General features: G+C 42.8%; 1 protein-coding gene across 9 annotated transcripts in view; it reads right to left on the minus strand.

Annotated features, from left to right (window-relative positions):
- The window catches only part of CTNND2 (catenin delta 2), a 679,250-nt gene that overhangs the window by 283,801 nt on the left and 377,144 nt on the right, over positions 1–18,305 (minus strand). For 6 of the 9 annotated variants that reach the window (XM_037380646.1, XM_037380644.1, XM_037380645.1 and 3 more), the window contains 2 exons: positions 16,506–16,678; positions 7,275–7,842 (listed from right to left, as the gene is read on the minus strand). In XM_037380646.1, the coding sequence (XP_037236543.1) occupies positions 7,275–7,842; positions 16,506–16,678 (741 nt within the window). The remainder of the gene's footprint in view (positions 1–7,274; positions 7,843–16,505; positions 16,679–18,305) is intronic. The other 3 variants (XM_037380649.1, XM_037380650.1, XM_037380652.1) reach the window with 1 other exon arrangement.

Consider the following 18,305-nt stretch of genomic DNA (forward strand, 5'->3'; position numbering starts at 1 on the left):
TAAATGATCAACACACACAGTCATCCCAATTTAGATCATATACCAACAAGCAAATCAGAAATGTGATTGAAGGGGACTTTCCTATTGCCCAATACTCCCTATCCCATACAATAGCATTCTCTTCTACACTGAACAAGCAAGTTCAAGGCCAAAGACATTTGGGAGGACTCAGAATCATGCTCCCGGCCACTGAAAAGGACAAGTACATGAAGACACCATGCAGAGCTGAGGGCACAAGGCATGGTAACAGGCATGGACAACACTCAGCCTCACTAGCATGCCCTCAAGACCCAAAAGTTCATGAGGCCCTAGCCTCTCCCTGTAATCTCACTAAAAGTAACTAAAGTTACTAAAGTTACTAAAAGTAACGTTTAGTAAAGTTACTAAAAGTAACACAAATCTAGGTAAGCAAGACAAGGCTGTATGAACTGGGAATGCCAACACTGACTAATGTATTTCCATTGCTCCAAACAAAAGTTCCAAGAAGTTAGGTTCCCAAAACACTGCTCTTCATGCATTTCATTATCCAAGGAAAACTGATGGAAAAATTCCAGCTCCATGGATTAAACACCTTTCTGCTATGAACACTGACTCTTCTCTGCTAGCTTTTTGCCAGCTTTGGTTCCTTTTTGTGCTTCTTTTCATCAGGTATTTAAGCACAGATTTTCTAAACGCTGTTCTGATGCTGAAGAAATTCCTTCCAGTGGCTTGCATGCTTCCATTCAAATCCTCCCCTTTTAGGTACACTGCTAAAGTTCAGGACCAGAGGCCAGAAACTGCAGGCCAGGTTGTGGTTAGAAGCAACAGCACAGACTTCAGTACTGACCAGTCACCTTAAAGCCCAGAAACAGCCACTGCCACTCACATTTCCCACAGCCGTTCAGTTGAAGTACTTGCAGCTTCATACCAATGGAATCTATTTTCAGCAATGTTGCAGACTGGTTTTCTGTGCCTTAGAGCTTGCTATTTTGCAATATTGTTTGACTTCACACCCCTCTGAAAGACCATTGGGAGGAGCAGTCAAATATCAAGAATAGGAAGCAAAGGGGAAGGTTATGGTCAGTATGAGAACAGGACCCGTGTTTAGATGTATTTGTAGCATTTGCTCACACAGTAAGTCAAAGCTCAAGTTCATTAGTTCAAAGACAGAGCCTACATGAGGCCTCCATATCTGGCAAATTAATGTCACGTACGCTAGATTTGAAAGATGTAGGAACAAAAATAATGGCAGTAAGACATTTCAAAGATACCCACCTTATTTCTTTTGCTTTACTGCTGTAGACTGTCCATTTTGGATACCTTCTCCAAATTGAAACTGAGCACTATTGTAAATGTTTCAGTTGTAACAATTAATAAGATCATTACTGGTGGAAGGAATAGGTAGAAGTAGAAGAAGCGACAAAGAAAAGCAAAGTGAACACTGAGTTTTGTATTTTTATCACCTCCAAGACCAACTTGAGCACTTTTAACCTCCAGGTTACAATGCAGAAACAAATAACTTTGTTTCTTTCAGACAAGAAAATAAAACAGAAGATTTTGAGACATGCAATAGTATTTCAGATACTTATCAGAGACTTATAACTTGTTCTCTTTCGGATACAATCTCAAAACAAACAGGAGTGGAAGGAGAAAAAAAAAAATATCCTGGGACTGCACCGTCTGTCCCAGAACAAAAAAGGATTACCAATGTTCTCATATGTAAAAGGTCTGACAGCAGTTAAAAGAATTTCCTAGCTAATAAAAACAGTACTTAGAAGAAATCTATAGAGAACCATTTTGGTTAAAATTAATGAAGTAATTTTGTTTTCCCTATAAAAGAAATAACTCACAAGATCCTGTAAAAACACAAGAAAAGTAGTTAAGGGAAACAAGTGAGTATCCTTTTTGTTATGATCGATCACATCTATAGTCCAAGTCCAACGTCAAAATATCCAAAGATTTTCCTTCCTTACCTGTCCAAACAAGTACAATGGCACACCACACCTAGACTGTTTTATTAGCTCAGCCCTGTGTCTCAGGTGGGGATTTTAAGGTACAGAGAAATTTTATTTCTGGGATGATTTAGATCCACTTTGGCTGTGGATTAACATGTTGATTGCACCTTCCTTATCTATAATGTCCTGCCCAAAACCTGAATGATGATGCAAGTGGTGAAGTCTTGCCTGCATTTGCAAATGGTGCAAATTTGGGTTTAATGTAGTCCAAAAAGAGTATTTTACTTGCATAGAGCTTAAATCCCCCAAAGAGGCTAATTTAAATTGGGTTAGCAGTAACACTGATTTTAATACTAACTCTGCTGAAAGTTTTTTCTCCCCCATGTAAAAGTTTGAAAGACGGGTTTGCATGCATGTCTGCTCACAAGCAGTAATGCAGCTATTCTAGCACACCTACATAGTGCAGTGTGATTTACCAGAGAATTGTAACACTTAACTAAATATTTTTTTGTAAAGATGACAATGAACTAGTAATAAAGAAATCTCAATCCATGCTAGTAGCAACATTTATCGGATATCCCATAAACAGCTACGTAAACTGATCTGCTCTATGCCCGTATGATTGCACACCAAAATGCTAAAACATGTCAACACTCATGATCAAACAGCAGTCCTGCCATAAATCTCATCAGGAAAGCAGAGTTCAACATGTCACATGCAATGAAAAGCATACAGAAGGAGAAAGGGCAAAGGAAGGTCCCCCGCAAAGAGGGAGAAGAGCGAGACAAGACAGATGAAGGAGCAGAAGGAACCAGTTAAGACCTTGATGAACTCTGAAATCTTTGCCCAATTAAGAGTGCAAAGCATATTTTATATAAACAAGTGCTATTTTAGTATTAATACCACACATGCATACAAACAGTGCTACCTCAGAAAGGACAAATTCCCTTTTGTTTTGATTTTACAAGGACCTGAAAGACGACTGTGTTTGCAAACATGAGGCTGAGCACTGAAGTTTTCAGCTGTGGCATCAGGGCTGTCTGAGGGATACTGCAGCTCCTGTTTCTGTGGAACATGCCACTACTGCATGAAGAATAGCTGCATAACATTCTTTCCACTTAATATTATACAAAGTGATGCACACCAACACTCATTATTTAAACCTAACCTTTTAGTACAGTTGATGGAGCATGATGCAGTCTTCAAATATATTTATTTTCTTTTCAGTTTTTTGTAATAATGCATAAAATGACCTGCCATTGTCTTACGTGTCCCTAGTCTTCCCTAAGCCTGATGAAGAGGCCGGAGTGGCTCTGCAACACCAGGGCTGCTACACCACCACATAACCTGAGGCACAAACTACATCAACACCACCATTTCACTGCCTCCTCTCCCTTTGCTCCTAAATCTGCCCGATTCTGGCCAGCAGGAGAGGCTTCAGAGGACCTTGAACAGTGGGCACCTGTGTGACTGACCTGCCTCCTGAAAAGCTTTTCCCATGTTTCTGCTGCTTGCTGTCTTACATACTCCTCATTCCAGGTGAAATGCACTGGTTTGGTGAGTTTGGCTCTCAGCAGCACTCCACAGCTCAACCCAGGTGCGGAAGCTGCAAGAAGGTAATTACAAACTGTGCTTTCTGGACTCAGACTGCTGCTTGGACAGTTGAGTATGCTTTAGAGCAGTGCGGATTGGAAAACTACTTCCAAAGCTGTCACTGCAGATCATAGCAATGAAGTAGCTAGACTAAGAATAAACACAGAAAGTGTACACTCACAAAAACCACTATATACACGTACACACACACACAGTTGGCAGTGGTAACAGTTCAAGTATAACTAGACTAAAACCAATTTCTGAAGACGTTTCTAAGGTTACTTGGTTAAAACTGAGTCACTGCATGCTGTTGCATGTCTTATTTAAAATTCAGGATGCAGTCTAAGAGTTGCCATTATTCTAATTTCAAGATGTTTCATAATCGAGTTCATGGGAAATTAATATAAATAATACCATCACTTCAATTAAGTCTAACACAGATTCAGTGTTGGGCAATCTAGGTTTGTATTGTACCTTTACAATTACAATTTCAAAGAAAAAAAATATCATATCTGAAGGTCTTCTCTTTTAAACATCTAACCCTGGTACTGATGCCATTCAGTTTGTTTAGCACACTGACACCCAGTAGTATTCATGAATTAGCTCCATTACAAATTTCTAATGTCATGCAAAATAATTAAAACAAATGCATTATTTGTGTCCCTGGTAATTACTACAAATATATTTTTTTTTTCCCAGATATAAAAAAGGATTATTTTGAGTAACATCATCCCTGTGATGACACATACATACCAATTCAACTTCACATTAATCACAGTAGGCAGACCATCTATCAGTGCAATGTGACAACTATTCTCCACTCCTACTCCTCCTGTCTCTCTCTCTCTCTCAAAAAAAATCTTTGGATGTTCTGAAGAAGAAGCAAAAATCTCATTTATTGAACATTAGCTTTTCAACATACATCATAGCTTGCTCTCCTCAATGAGTTTGATTTCTAACAGAATGATTAGAAAACTTCTGCAATAATATAATATACTTGCAGCTCAAATACCAAACCTGTTCTGAGCAAAAAAAGCCTGTAAAAAAAATAATTATGAGTATCCGTAACATTTGATCCTGGCTAACTCTAAAGCAAACATTAGTTTTAAGCCTCTGTGTAGTCCATTGAATTTAGTGAATCCAGTGGAAGTCTAGAAGATTAGTCAGACTCTTACCAGGGCTAGCAAATGTGTAACTCCGGATCCTGTGGATGCCATTGAGGAATATGTTACAGAAAGGTAATGGAAAATAAAAGGTGGGAGTACACAATAGGAAACTTTGCAAAAGAATAGGTCATGTGATACAGCTTCTTTCAAGAACTACCTGAAAGGCATGTCAACACTGTGGAAGAAAAAAAAAAAGGCAATTTCCTAACATACTGTTGCTTTCATTTTGATTACTCTGTTTTTAAGTAGCAATACTATCTCTGCATGTCTGTCACCTAGTACTTCTTCAAGTTACAGGATTTTCCATTTATTATAAAATAAGACAGTGAGATTTTTTTTGCATATCTTAAGATCCCTAAGCAAATCCCTATGAGATACCATAACTGGGAAGCTCTTTACGTTTGTTCTGATTGGCACAACATTTGGAAAAGTTAGTATTGCTTTTCCAGTTTTTACAAATGTAATAGCAAGTTTAAATGAACAATCACTATTCCCCTTCCATACTAAAATCAACACAAAAATACACCAGTCATTTCCTAAATGCATGTTTTTACGAGTTCTTCCTTCACCTGAACCATAAATCAGTGACAAGTAACTCCTCACAGTGTGTCCTGAAAAGAGGCAGTGAAGGAAGTACCTACATTATGCAAGACGCAGAAGAAGTCTTATCAAAAGCTTTTATTTAAAAGCAATCCAAGAAAATGAATGCCAGTTTTTTAACTTTTATTCAAATCAAAGTAGAAAACCCCATTAGAAATGCCTGTACAACCACTATTGGCTAACAAGTCCAAAAAAGTCCACATGCACATTGCAACTTGGGTCTAGTACAGGACAAACAGCTTCTCTAATGCTGTAGCACTTCAGAGTCATTGTAATAGGCCTTAAGCCCTACAGAACAAGCTTTGACTAAGCTATCAGCACAGGTTTAATGCTGCAATGCTATAAAAGATGCCTTCTTCAAAAACAAAAACCCCAGTAAAATACAAATTCCAATGCTAAAAGTACGTAAAGAGAGATATGGACTGTGCTTCCTAGAAACTTCCCGAAGCAAAGACTTCTATCCCAGAACAAAGGTAAAGAAAAATCAAGGAAATACTGGCAGTTCATACCCACAGGTGTCCAAGTTTTAGATTGAATTATCCTTCAATGCTGACAGTTCCCTCCATGCCTATTTAGGCCCAAGCAACTCTTGCTATAGGATTAAGTTGCAAAACTCCCAAAACCATGAAGTCTATGGCAATTCTAGGTTTCGACTTTACAAAGGCAGTATTTAATACCTGTGGCCAACAGTGCGTTGGACTTGAGTGGAGAGAAGCTGTACTAACATAATTGCTAATAAACCACTTTGTAATTTGAGAGTGAATATTTGACAATAGGATTGATACGTGTCCCTTGATCTCAATTTTAGCATCATTTAGTGATACCATCTCTTTATACATTCTGAACTTCAATAACAGTGTTACATAAACTAAAAAGGTTTTCAAATTCCCACCCTTTAAATAGGGGAAAAAACCCCAAACCATCAAAGAGTTCTTACGAGGAGATAAACTAGTACTGTATTTTTTTTATCAGTGAATTTAATCTGTATGTTTAGACACACTGGAATTATATAGGATGCCAAGAACTGATGGAGTAGAGGGGGAGGGGAGATGGGTGAGAGGAGAAAGGGGGATGAGGAGAGGTTTTAGCTCCAGTAAGAAACTTGTGTACCTGCCTGATAAACACAGCCAAACCTCTTTATGTATCCTATTTATCTTCAAATCTATTTATGTCACACAAGAGAACATATGAGCATAGCAGCTGTTACTATAGCAATGAAACTGGAAATTTTGAGAACACTAAAACCCACCCCTGAAGGATCCTCAGTTTAGCAGAGAGATGGTTTAGAGAACAGTGCACCCGTATCTCACTTCTAGGATCTGTTCAAAGTCTTCGGTTACAGAGGCATTAAATCAGCTGGAACAGCCGATTCCCCGAAGAGCACTCGGAGCCAAATAACCGCTACCTATTACTCGGCACAACTTGGTACACCGGGAGTTGCTGCTAAGTAACCTCAAACTTGTCAAATACCCCAGGAAGCGCCTGTAAATCCGGGGGAAAGCGATTCTCTGCAAAAGGCTCACAGTTTCTGATCGCGGCAGAGAAGGCATTCACCATAGTAACATACTCCCCCCCACCTCCCCGATCCGTGGGTAAGAGCAGGGAGCTCTGCGCCCAGCGCTGCCAGCCCCGCACCCTCCCGACACGGCGCGCACCTGCCCGGCACCGGGAGAAGTAACGCACTTTGCTGAAGAAGCAGGCGGGCGGCCCGCCGCTCCCACTCACCGGAACGGCAACCACGATCCCCCCAAACCGGCTCGGTCAAACGCCCCCCGCTCCTTCCCCTTGCCGGCCCGCAGCCCCGTCGCCCGGTCCCGGGAGGCGCGGCGGCTGGCGGGGCGCTGCCGCCCGGGGCCGGCGGGGCCGCGTTGCCCCTCCCTCGCCCCCCGCCACCTGTCCCCCTCCGCGGCCGCGGCGGCACCGCGCGTCCCCCCCCCCTCCCCGCTGCCGCGGACCCTGGGCGCTGCCGACCGCGATTTACCTGCGAGGGAGCCGGGTCTCTGCAGGGTGGCGGTGGCGTACAGCTCCTGGGAGTGCTTGCTGTACTGATCGGCAGCGTGAACCAGCCGCTTGGTAGGCGACAGGGTGGCGTAAGTGCCGATGGTGGAGCTTAACTGGTGGATAGGAGAGGAGGAAATGTTAGACTGGACGGTGGGCGGGGAGGTCACTCGGATGGGGGACGGCGACAGTCCCGCCGAGGAGACGACGATGTTGATGGGCGAGCTGGTGCTGTAGGACTTGGCCAGGCGGCTGGGGGACTGCTTCGGGGAGGAGAGGCGCTGCGCGGTGGCGTAGGCGGCGCCCTCGGCGGCGGAGCCGGCCCGCGGCAGCTTGGTGGGGGAGCCGCCGGGCTGGGCGGGCAGCGGGGAGCTCACCCGCTGCGCCGGCAGCGTGGAGCTGGCGTAGTAGAGCGCGGCGGCGTGCTGGGGCTCGGGCAGGTGGAAGGCGCTGCCGTGGCTGGGCGCGAAGGGCTCCCGCGGCTGCGGGGCGGCGGGCGGCGGCGGCGGCTCCGGGCCGCCCGGGTGGGCGCCGCGGCCCCCCGGGCCCTGCTGCGGGAAGGAAAGGCAGAGGCGTCAGCGGGGGGGGGGGGGGCGGCGGCGGCGGGGGTCGTCCGGCTCCCCCGGGCTGCTCGGGGCGGGGCGAGGGGGCTCGCTCGCCGCCCCCCCCCCCCCAGCCGCACGCAGCCCCCTGTTTGACCTTAAACCAGGCCGGCACCCAGCGCCCGGGGGATTAAGGGACGCGTTAATCTGCTAAAGCATTTCCAGCCTTTGAGGGAAAACCGGCCGCCGGCTGCGGCCGAGCGGCGTCTGAACTCCTCCGCACGGCTGCGGCGGGCACACGCCGCCCCGGGGTCTCTGGCTCCGAAATGCGTTGGCGTACCTGCCCTTAACCAGGCGTAGGGCAGCCCGAGTTCGAGTAACTGGGTAAATACGCCTTCCCCCCGCCCGCGCCCGCACTGTCGTCCCGCGTACATCAGAAAGGAGCAGCTGAAGCCACCGGGAAGGGCTCCAGTCGGGGCTCGTCGCCCACAGAGGAGCAGCCCGGTGCCCGTACGAGGAGCGGCACCGCGCAGGACACCCCCCCACCCCCCCGGCGGCAGAACCGCGGCGCTCGCCTCAGCGCCGGCCGGGCCCGGGGCAGCCTCGCGCGGGCCGTGTCCCGCCGCCGGCAGGGCGGGCGGCCGCCTCGCGCCTCCGTAGGCGTTGCGAAGGGGCGGGAGGGCGCGGCGGGAGCTGCCGGCGCGGGGCTCCCCTGGGGCTCGGTGATTGCGGGACTGGGCCGGGGGCGGCCGACGCTCCTCGGCAGGTGCTGCCTGTTGGAGACTCCAGCGACGTGCCCGAGCCGCTTCTGGGGCAGCGGAGCGTGGAGCTCGCCCTGGGGCGCGGGCTGCCTCCCCGTTTTACCGAGGATCCCGGGCTCAGGAGATCTCGGTGAATCTGGTGATAACTGAATCCTCCGACACCTGCGCCCCGCGGTGAGCGAGAGCCCGGCGCGCCGCTGGAAGACGCGCTATCCTTTCGGATACGTTATATTATTTTTTTTTCCTGGTTATGCAGGAGATTTATTTGAAACCTGAGGGAGCGCTCCGGCTCCCGGGAGCTGGCGGTGCAGCTTGGTCCGTCTGACCAGTGCTTCGCCCAAATACACACACACACCCCTCAGCCACTGATTTCCTTAGCAAGAAAAGCCTTTAAAATGCGAATAATGAGTTTTGTGACCCGATTCAAAGCGGTGTGCTGAGTGCCAACAGCGGCGTTGTTTCACATTTAAATAGCGACGTGGGTTTTTAGTAGCCTCCTACATGAAAAAAAGAAGTAAACAAAAAGCACCATGTTCCCGGTGTGAAACGATTTACTTTCACTAGGATACCCAATAAAGGATTTGGTTGGGAACAAGATAAAACAACTAATCAGAGCAAAGAATAAATGAGGTTCAAAATGCATGAAATACACTTCTTCCTATGTTGGCCCATAGCAATTTTTCTGTCCTTTTTTTTTTTTTTTTTTACTTTTTGAGCTCTGCCCCTCAAATGCTTTGCATCTGAGGGAAGAATATGTGTTTTTCTAGGCATGGACAAGATGCAAGGCTCTGAAAGAGCTGCTCCTGGTGCTTTGCTCCCAGTTAGTAGCATGGAAGCTACCAGCACTCCCAGCATTCAGGTGTCTCCAGGGAGCACTGCCCGACCCAACCCTCTGTGGCTTCGGGAGGTTTTGTGCCTGAAGAGCAATGGCCTTATAGGTAAATGTAATGTAAACTGTTCCCTCCAGCTATTCTGCATGCTAGGTTCTGGGTGGACAAGAGGATAAGAGCTGTAAGTAGCTAGCTTGGTGTTGAGTTGGACTGTCCTGATAGCGACTGTGAGTTACAAACACCACGGCATCAAGTACAAGCCTTGAAATTTTCACAAACAGCCAAAATGTTCAAGGTCCTCATCTGAAAGACTCCTAACAAAAACCAGGAAGGCAAACTCTGGGAACATCAATGAACTTTTCAAAGCTACTTTCATGCTGAGCTACTTACCGTCTCTGCTTTAAACTGGAAAGAAGGGCTAATCTGCAACTGACTGTCCAATAATGCGTTTGAAGGGAGTAGAGTTTTCATTTTTCCGGGTTTAAACTGTATGGTAACACTTATAAAAGAAAAACAGGCTGGCAAGATTTAAGACAACATGGACAGAGCAAGTTTTGCACATGGTTGTTTGAACCAGCTATGTCATCAATTGATATTTGTTAATAAATTTTTCTTTTTGGACTGTCAAGTGGCATAATAGCATACTTTGTAATATTCAACATTGTTCCAAAATAGTCTTCTGTAATGTTACCAGTGTCTTCAGCAACACACTGCTAATGCACTGGTAACTTAGGCAGTTTGTCATTAATCATAAGGGTTTTAGGCAAGCACTGTCTTCATGTATACAAAATTTCGTTTTCTCATCTATTTCTACACTGGTTTATGTGTCAAGGATTTAGAGTAATTACTTTTAAGTAAACCAGTATTATCCCATATTCCTAATAAATCTCTATAAAGCTACAGGCATTCTGCAAGTACTAATTAAAAAAACAAGTAAGTCCCACTTCACAATTGGCTGTTATAGGGAAGAAGGTGTAGTGGTGGGACACAAGAATTAAATAATTAATAATGCAGCATACAGCACTTCTTAAAAAGCTAAGCATTTGCTCTGTGTGAAGGAGAGAACTTTTGGATGAACAGATTGCAATGAAAACATTAGCATGCCATATTTTCTAGGATGTGACTAATCTCAGACCTGTCTTAAATTTACTGTGAGGTTCTTAAGGTTTTTCAAAGAGCCAAGTATGCAATCACATTCTCCACTTAAGCTTTCAGAGGCAAAATGCATTTTAGTTTCCCCCTCTGTTTCTCCTGTCTGTTGTTTAAGAGAACCATACAGACATGTCACTGTTCATCCTCCAATGTGATGATATACTTCACACGGAAGAATGAAATACAACGGTATTTCCCCCTTATTTTATCATTTATCCATTATTGTTGTCAACCTGATAGTGAAACTGTGTTTAAACTAATAAATTGAGATCAAATTTTCTTCCCAGTTGTTATATCCTTCTGTATCTATCGATTTCGTAGATGTGAATAAAAGCTACAACCCTATAAATACCTGTTCTAAGACTAAGAGATTTAATTTTTTGGTATCCCAAAGAAAAGAAGACTGATTTGCTTATTTGGATTCAATAAATCAGTTCTGTTATATATCCTTTTTAACAGCAGAAATGTGTGAAAAAAACACGAGAACATTAATATAGTTATGAAAATACGTTTTTCTCATTTAATCTTTAATTCCTTACTGTATAGACAAAATGAGATCTGCACAATCTGCAGAGCTCTATACAGAAAATTACTGAGGGTGTCCAGTTAGGTTATGGTAGACTATAGAACAATGTAACTGTTGCTTGCTTGCTATAATTCATGCATTTAATGCACTACATTTCAGGACATCAGCATTTTTGGGGTGTTTTGTTTTGGTTTGTTTGTTGGTTGTTTTTTTTTTTTAATAATTCCATTTGAAAATTTAAATCAGAACTTTAACCGAAAAAGATTAAATATAAGACTGCAATACAAGATTTCTTTTTTATGAAGTGGAATTGTGAGGGGCAAATAACTATTGAATTATTTATTCTGCCAGATGTTTTTCATGGATAAGGAATTATAAAATCCTTGATGGCTAGAGAGCTTAAGCAAAACTTTGGGGTCAGCTGCTAATTACTGAAACATCAGCACACTGATTATTGGAGATTGCTCCAAGAGGGAAAAAACTCTGAGTAAGACCAGCAAAACCAGAATAGAAAACGCCTCAGAGAACAACAAGATGACCATTGTGAATATATTAGCAGGTGCAGTAGATCTATTTGACATATCTAAAATCCCTTCAAACTATTTTCTTTTTAGGAATGCCAAAACGTAACAGCAAAACCTGGTACGTTCTGTACATCTATGCTTCATAATTCACAGGTGCTAAGGAACTGACCTTCTGTCAGTGCAACTGCCTGAGCCTTAGAAACAGAACTAAGAACAGAAAAAGCTTCATAGTAATTTCCTGGGAATGAGATAATCATAGAATTTCCAGGAAATGGTGGAAAATTTGGATCATGATACCAGTTACCCTTAAGAAATGACAACTTCCCCTCAAGAACCTGTCTACTCCTCTGACAGATAATAGAAAAACTGAAAAGTCGTGATAAATTTGAGTAAATCTGCATGCCCATCTTAGGTCTGGATGAACTTGTATTCACAAGCGTTTTTAGTTTAGCATTAAATGCCAGCACCAGTTTTCTGTACATTTTGCTCTCTGGAACTTTCAGGGATCACTTGGCCCTTGAATTCTGAAACAGGGTCTCTGATGAGTATGATGCAGTACACTGTTGCCTGTAAGAAGACCCTTTCTCTTGATTCGAGTGAGGATTTTCCAATTGGATGCTGAAGTGGTGCAGAAGCCATCCCTCCAGGCTGCTTTGGCTTCTTGCATATTGGTGAGTGTTAGGCAGCAGGCTTGATCATCCTTACTAGGGTTTTTAAGAGACATGGGTGGTTAGGCAGCAGACTTGATCATCCTTGGCAGAGTTCTAGAGAGACACAGGTGGCCTTTTAAGGGTCCAGCTCTGTTTCACAATCTCAGTGATGCTCTGTGCTCTTTCAGTGACTGCAAGACTCGCCAGCCAATTGAGAGCTATTTTTTTTCTGTCAGCTCAAAAGACCATACGGCTTCACTCAAAGTATGACTCTGCTCTGGTTCTGATGCCTCTATCAATACTCTTCTACAGAGGGCAGAAGAGCATATGGAAAATGCTTAACAGTCTCCAGCCTTCAGGATGCAGACTTCAGTCCTTGGGGAGCACCTGTGGGTGGGTCTTTCTTCTGCAGGACTGCTTTGCTGTCATTTTTAAGTTCCTGACCTAACTAGGAAGATGCTGCCCTATGTTCAAATGCAATTATATAACAGATGCCAGACTATACGACTGGATCCCTCAAATGTGGCTTATTCCATCTCTTTCTCCTGATTTTATCACAAAGGTAATGGCTATACTGTGTTTGCAAAATCCAGCTCAATGCTATTAGGAAAACTTGTCAGCATACCTGACCCTAATCTAAATGGTCATATGTATAGATGAAGGTAGGTACCACCATCATAGTCTACATGTATGCACAGAATTGTGAGAGATCCTTTCACAGTGTTCAGAGATGGTCAGTCTCTGATTTTAAAGCAGCAATGAAAGCTGCAATCATTACCTATTGTAGCATCAAACCAGCATTATGCAGATCAGTTCCTCACTACCGTAGGTGTTATACTAGTGAATTGTTCTCTGTGAGTATCTTTGTAAGAGTAACGTGTCTTAAGATTTCATCTGCTTCCTTTAATGACAGAAAGATTCTCATGTTCATATTTGGAATCCAGTTTTAAAAACATCATCATCGGCCACGTCCTACCAGAAGTGAGGTAGGTTAGCCTATCACCCTTGTGGCACAGGTGACTGATGGTGAGAGGAGCCATGAGTTTAACTGAAAATGCCAGTATACAGTTTTTGCTTGACAACTGAATACTTTCTGGTACTCATTTGCTAATGTTCTAAATAGGGCTAGTGAGGTGTGGTGGTCTGATGAACGACAAACTCATGACTTGTTTATAGGAAAAAGGAGACAAGTTAGAAAATTAACTGTTAAAGGATTTTTAAAGACTTTTAAAAATTATTATTACCTTTATTTTCCATCTGCTTTTTATTTTTAAGGGTTTTCAAATTCTCTGCCAGCTTGTTCAGTCCAGAAACTTCAGGAGCATAGGGTAATACACAGCAGGGGTTTACCGCTGTTGCTACCTCAGCCTCTGAAAAGACTGCAGCATCACCAGAAGCTATAAAAGTCCTCATACAGAAATGTAAACTACTTTCACTTCCTTTCCGCTCCCCTTGCAAATAATTGACAGTACATGTGGAAACCACTATTAGTAGTACATGCTATGCATCTTATTCTTATGATAGCTACAATGTAAGCTGACCATTCTCAAGGTGACAGTAAACCAAATCAATCATTGTCAAAATAGAAGATTCACTTCTGAGCAACTATCTACAAAATCTGCTACTTTTTGTAGTAAGAGCCACTACTGACTCTTCACAACTAACCTTAATCAATTAATACAGGATATATCAGGATCTGGACACCAAGAAGCTGTTTTCAGTGAGGAAACAGAGTAATTCCCAGAGGAGCAGTTGTTACGAAGAAATCCTATTCCAGTAGCATTTAGAAGATAAAAGTTTCATGTTCTCAAGTACTCAAAGCAGTGGAAAAACTCTATGATCTATAATGAAGCCCTCCAAACTGACAAAAATGTTAGATTGCACTTCGCAGCACTATACAGGAAGCCCCAAGACTAATTAGTTTCTCTTTTTTATACAATTGCTTTTTCAGAAATTGCTCTTGCTGCCACAGCTGGCCTTGGGACTATTTACATGTTTTTTCCACCCATTTGGGCTATCATTCATGTTCAGAGACAGCTATATTCCTTGCACAGAAATACCAAAGAAAATTATCACAATCTGAGCATTTTTGACTCCTGAGGCTTATTTTAATTATAATAGGGATTGCAAAACAATTCTGAAGATTGACTTTTTTCTCCTTAATTGTGGGCTCAGCAATGGTCATATTCCAAACTTTTTAATTTTAAGTTTTGACTCTTCCTCTTCTTGCTTACCTCTTTTAAAACCTCCTTTATATGCATTTTATGGTATCAATTCATAGTTTACATGGTAATTTGTTAATATTTTCAAGATGTATTTTAATTGAACTGAAGCTGTCAAGCATCCTTTGCAGGATGGTGGTGTGAAAAATTATTATGTTCAATGAGTTCTTTCCTGCAGGAACATCTACCATACAATCTGGAGGCACATAGGAAGAAAACCTATCTTCTGCCCTCTCATACCAAGAGAAAAAAAAAAGGAGAGGAAAGGTTGGCTTACTAACTTACTAGTTACCTTTCTGAAGGTAACCAGTTCTCTGCAGTAGATGGGTAGATGGTTCATGAGAGCTCTTCAGATCTAAGCAATGGCTTTTCAGTGTGATCTCAATGAAAGAAATCTAATCATTATTTTTCCCCTTTCCATAAATTCATCATTTTCTGTCAATGAGTATGAAAAAAATTATATTGAATATCACTACATCTAATCCCTAGACAATTGCACACTTTCCCTTCCTGACTTTTTTTGTTGTTGTTCTTTCTCCTTCACCTCTCATTTCTTCTTTGTTTTTGTTTCTGTTGCTGTCATAACCTGTTCCTTTTCTTCCATCATATCACTTTTTCTAGCCTCCTTGAAGAATGCATCACACCCTTTCAGGCTAACACTGAGGGTATGATGCTCTTCACAAAGCGCAAATCTGCCCAGGCTTCAACTGCCTATTATAGCCTCCTTTTTCTTTCTAGAAATCTGGAACCCTGCTCTCCTGCTTGCTTCAATCCCAAAGAACATCAGGGAAGTCCTCTTTGGTAAACACAGAAAAACCCTGAGGACTTACCACTATGCAGGCTCATTTTAAAGCCTTTATAGAAGAAAAACTGATACCTATCCAATTTTAAATGAAATTTAACTGTGCTTTATTTCATTTTTCTGTCTTAGAGGATAGGGAGCTTTTCTGAGCAACCTGAGAGGACAGAATATTGTATGTCTCTCAGTATCCCACAGACTGTGCAATGACTATATAACACTTGAAATCTCTTAGCAATTTAAGGCTTTGAAATTTAAATACTGCTTAGTTCTACAGAATCCTGAATTACAAAGTGTCCCAGTGTCACGCTGAGATGGACTGCTTTGCTGGGGCAGTTAACATCTAAACAGAGAAAATAACCTGAGCTGACCAACAAAACCCAGTCAAGACTTTGATTATGTACAGAAGAGTGAACTCTTCTAGAAATTTTTGTCTAAACTGAAGCTTAAACATCCCAGTGAGAGGCTTTGATGTCACACTGAAAAGGACAGAAGGTGAGAGGGTTACGTGTCAGAGCCGGGAGGAATCATTTAGACAGGAAGACGGATTTACAAAGCTTTAAAGAGCATCTGAAACAATCTTTCAAAATGTTTGAAATGTACAGGTGGCTGTCTGATAAGTTGCTTGTCTTGCAATATAGGGGGAAAAAAAGGCCAAAAATTATTCTTACACTCTTACACTTGGGATTAGGCCATGGCACCAGGCGATGCATGGTATCCCAAGCAGGTTTTGCATCTGGTGTCAGTCTGACTTTGGTTTTGTTTGCTGGCACTTCACTGCTTTCAGTTATACCTGATGCCAACGAAGAGAGATTCTAAACCTTAGTTACAGTTCCTAGTCAGTGCACTTACAGAAATTTTCGTCCTTAAATGCCTAAGCATGTTGTCACCAAAATATATATACAAATGAGTAGTACAACTAGCATGTAAATCTCCTTTTTATGTCACCAAAATATATATACAAGTAAGTAACTACAACTAGCATGTACATCTCCTTTTTAATCAGGATTATTTTGTTACCGTGCAAGTCAACATACTTTAGATTTACAAAAATCAAGGTGGCAGCTCCCCTCTGCTGCAGATGCACTGAACGAGACAGAGAGTAAGGCAGACATTCACGTGCGGGCAGGCACCTAACAGGTCTGTTTCCTGGGAGCCACCCCACATGATTTCAAGTGTGAGAGACCCGTGCTGCTCAGAACACGTACCTGGCTGTAGCTCTGGATGGCACCTCTGGCCTGACTGCTGCGGGCTGGGAGCTGGGCAGCCGCTGTTTCGCCCAGGGCGAGGGTCTGGTTGCTGTGGTAGCTGGCTGAGTACTGGAAGGACCCTTCAGGTTTGGAATTGAGCTGGAGTGCACTCTGCGAAAGGAGGCTGGGTCCTGTGGGGACAGGATTTGAGGGCAGTCAGAAAGTCTCAGTGAAAGAGCATACCTGTATTATCTGTAGAGTGAGCCTTGAAATTATCAGATGTATGTGCTTTCAACTTTTCACAGTTTGGCTTTCCAGTAATAAAAATCACATACATTAAATTATTTCTTTAGCACTCAGTCATCATTATCATTGTATTCAAGCTACAGACTACATTGATTTCTTTGCAAAAAATGTATGGTTTTGACTGGTGAAGAATTTGTAAGCCTAAACAAAGCCAACCATACTATTTGATAAAATCTTGGTTTTCAGCTCAGAATACTTGATGAGTTTTCTTTTCTAAGGATAAGCCTTGTTTATTTCGCTTAATTATATCCAGTTGTTCTGCATGGTAAATGCTAACTTGTCCCTCCCTGGGCCCCCAGCACATTAGCTCTATTGATTACTGCCACTTTGTCCTGTACACACCATGATGTAATACTTCAGTGCGTGTAGGGATGGATGCCAGCCCTTAAAATATTAATAGCTTCTCTCATCATGTAGGACTCACCCTGAACTCAGTGAATCTTGGATGCCTGTTTTGTCAGCTGATCTTATCTTCCCCATCCCAGCACTCACCGTCAGGAAAGCAAAATGTGGGCAGCGAGCTTAAATTGGGGCTGGCAGACTGAAGTGCATATCAAGAGCATGAACAGTGACACTTTCCACAGTTACGAAGTTGTTCTTTGAAACCAAAACATGTTATAATATTAATTAGGTTCATGTACAAGTGATTTAGCTTATCATGTGTCCATAGCAAATTCCCCAATTTTTGACACAAGAGTAATTATCAGACAGGGACAGGCTCTTCCTACACTACATTGTCATGTGGTTTAGACATGACCTCCCATAACCACTTTTAATGGTGAACTCATTCTATCTCCACACACAAAGAGCTACATTAAAGAATGCCCACCTAATCCTTCCCTATGCCTTCATCAATTTTAGTCTCTTTTAATTTTCAGTAAACTAGCTTACTCTTCCATGGCGTCTGGGCCCAGCAAGCAAAATACAAGACTAGAGGGTTATGCTTTGGCCATTGAATGAATTACAAAGAAGTCTACCTTCAACCCAACAGCTATTATCTACAGCATATTCAGGAGCTTCATGGGGATGATAGGTTCCTCTTCTGGTTAGCACTAACAAGCTCATGAAAGCATAGAAGGTGACACAAGCCTTATGTGACGTGAAATGACTGCCTTGATTTTGCTCCCACAGAGCATGTGAAAAGTTCAGTTTTAAAAAGACTCACAATAGCAAAATTCCAATTTATTTCTTCAGAATAACTCCCAGTACATTCCTGATACAAAGGCCAAATGTTATGACCTTTAAGTCTTTGCTACGAGGATGTATAGCTGCTCCAAAAAAATTTCCACTTGAAAGTGTGCAAACAACCCCACCTCCAAATTAACATGGAGAATATTTTTTCCCCTAGCCTGTTTCTCAGAAATGGTAGAATCTTTATAACTGGTATTTTCCAAAAAACAACCTGAACTGTTCATATTACAAACAAACTTTGTAGGCTGTGGTCGTGGCTTAACCCTGGCCAGCTACTAAGCCCCACGCAGCCGCTCGCTCACTCCCCCCACAGTGGGATGG

This window comes from Falco rusticolus, chromosome 3, assembly GCF_015220075.1.
Source record: "Falco rusticolus isolate bFalRus1 chromosome 3, bFalRus1.pri, whole genome shotgun sequence".
In the NCBI taxonomy this organism is placed as follows: domain Eukaryota; kingdom Metazoa; phylum Chordata; class Aves; order Falconiformes; family Falconidae; genus Falco; species Falco rusticolus.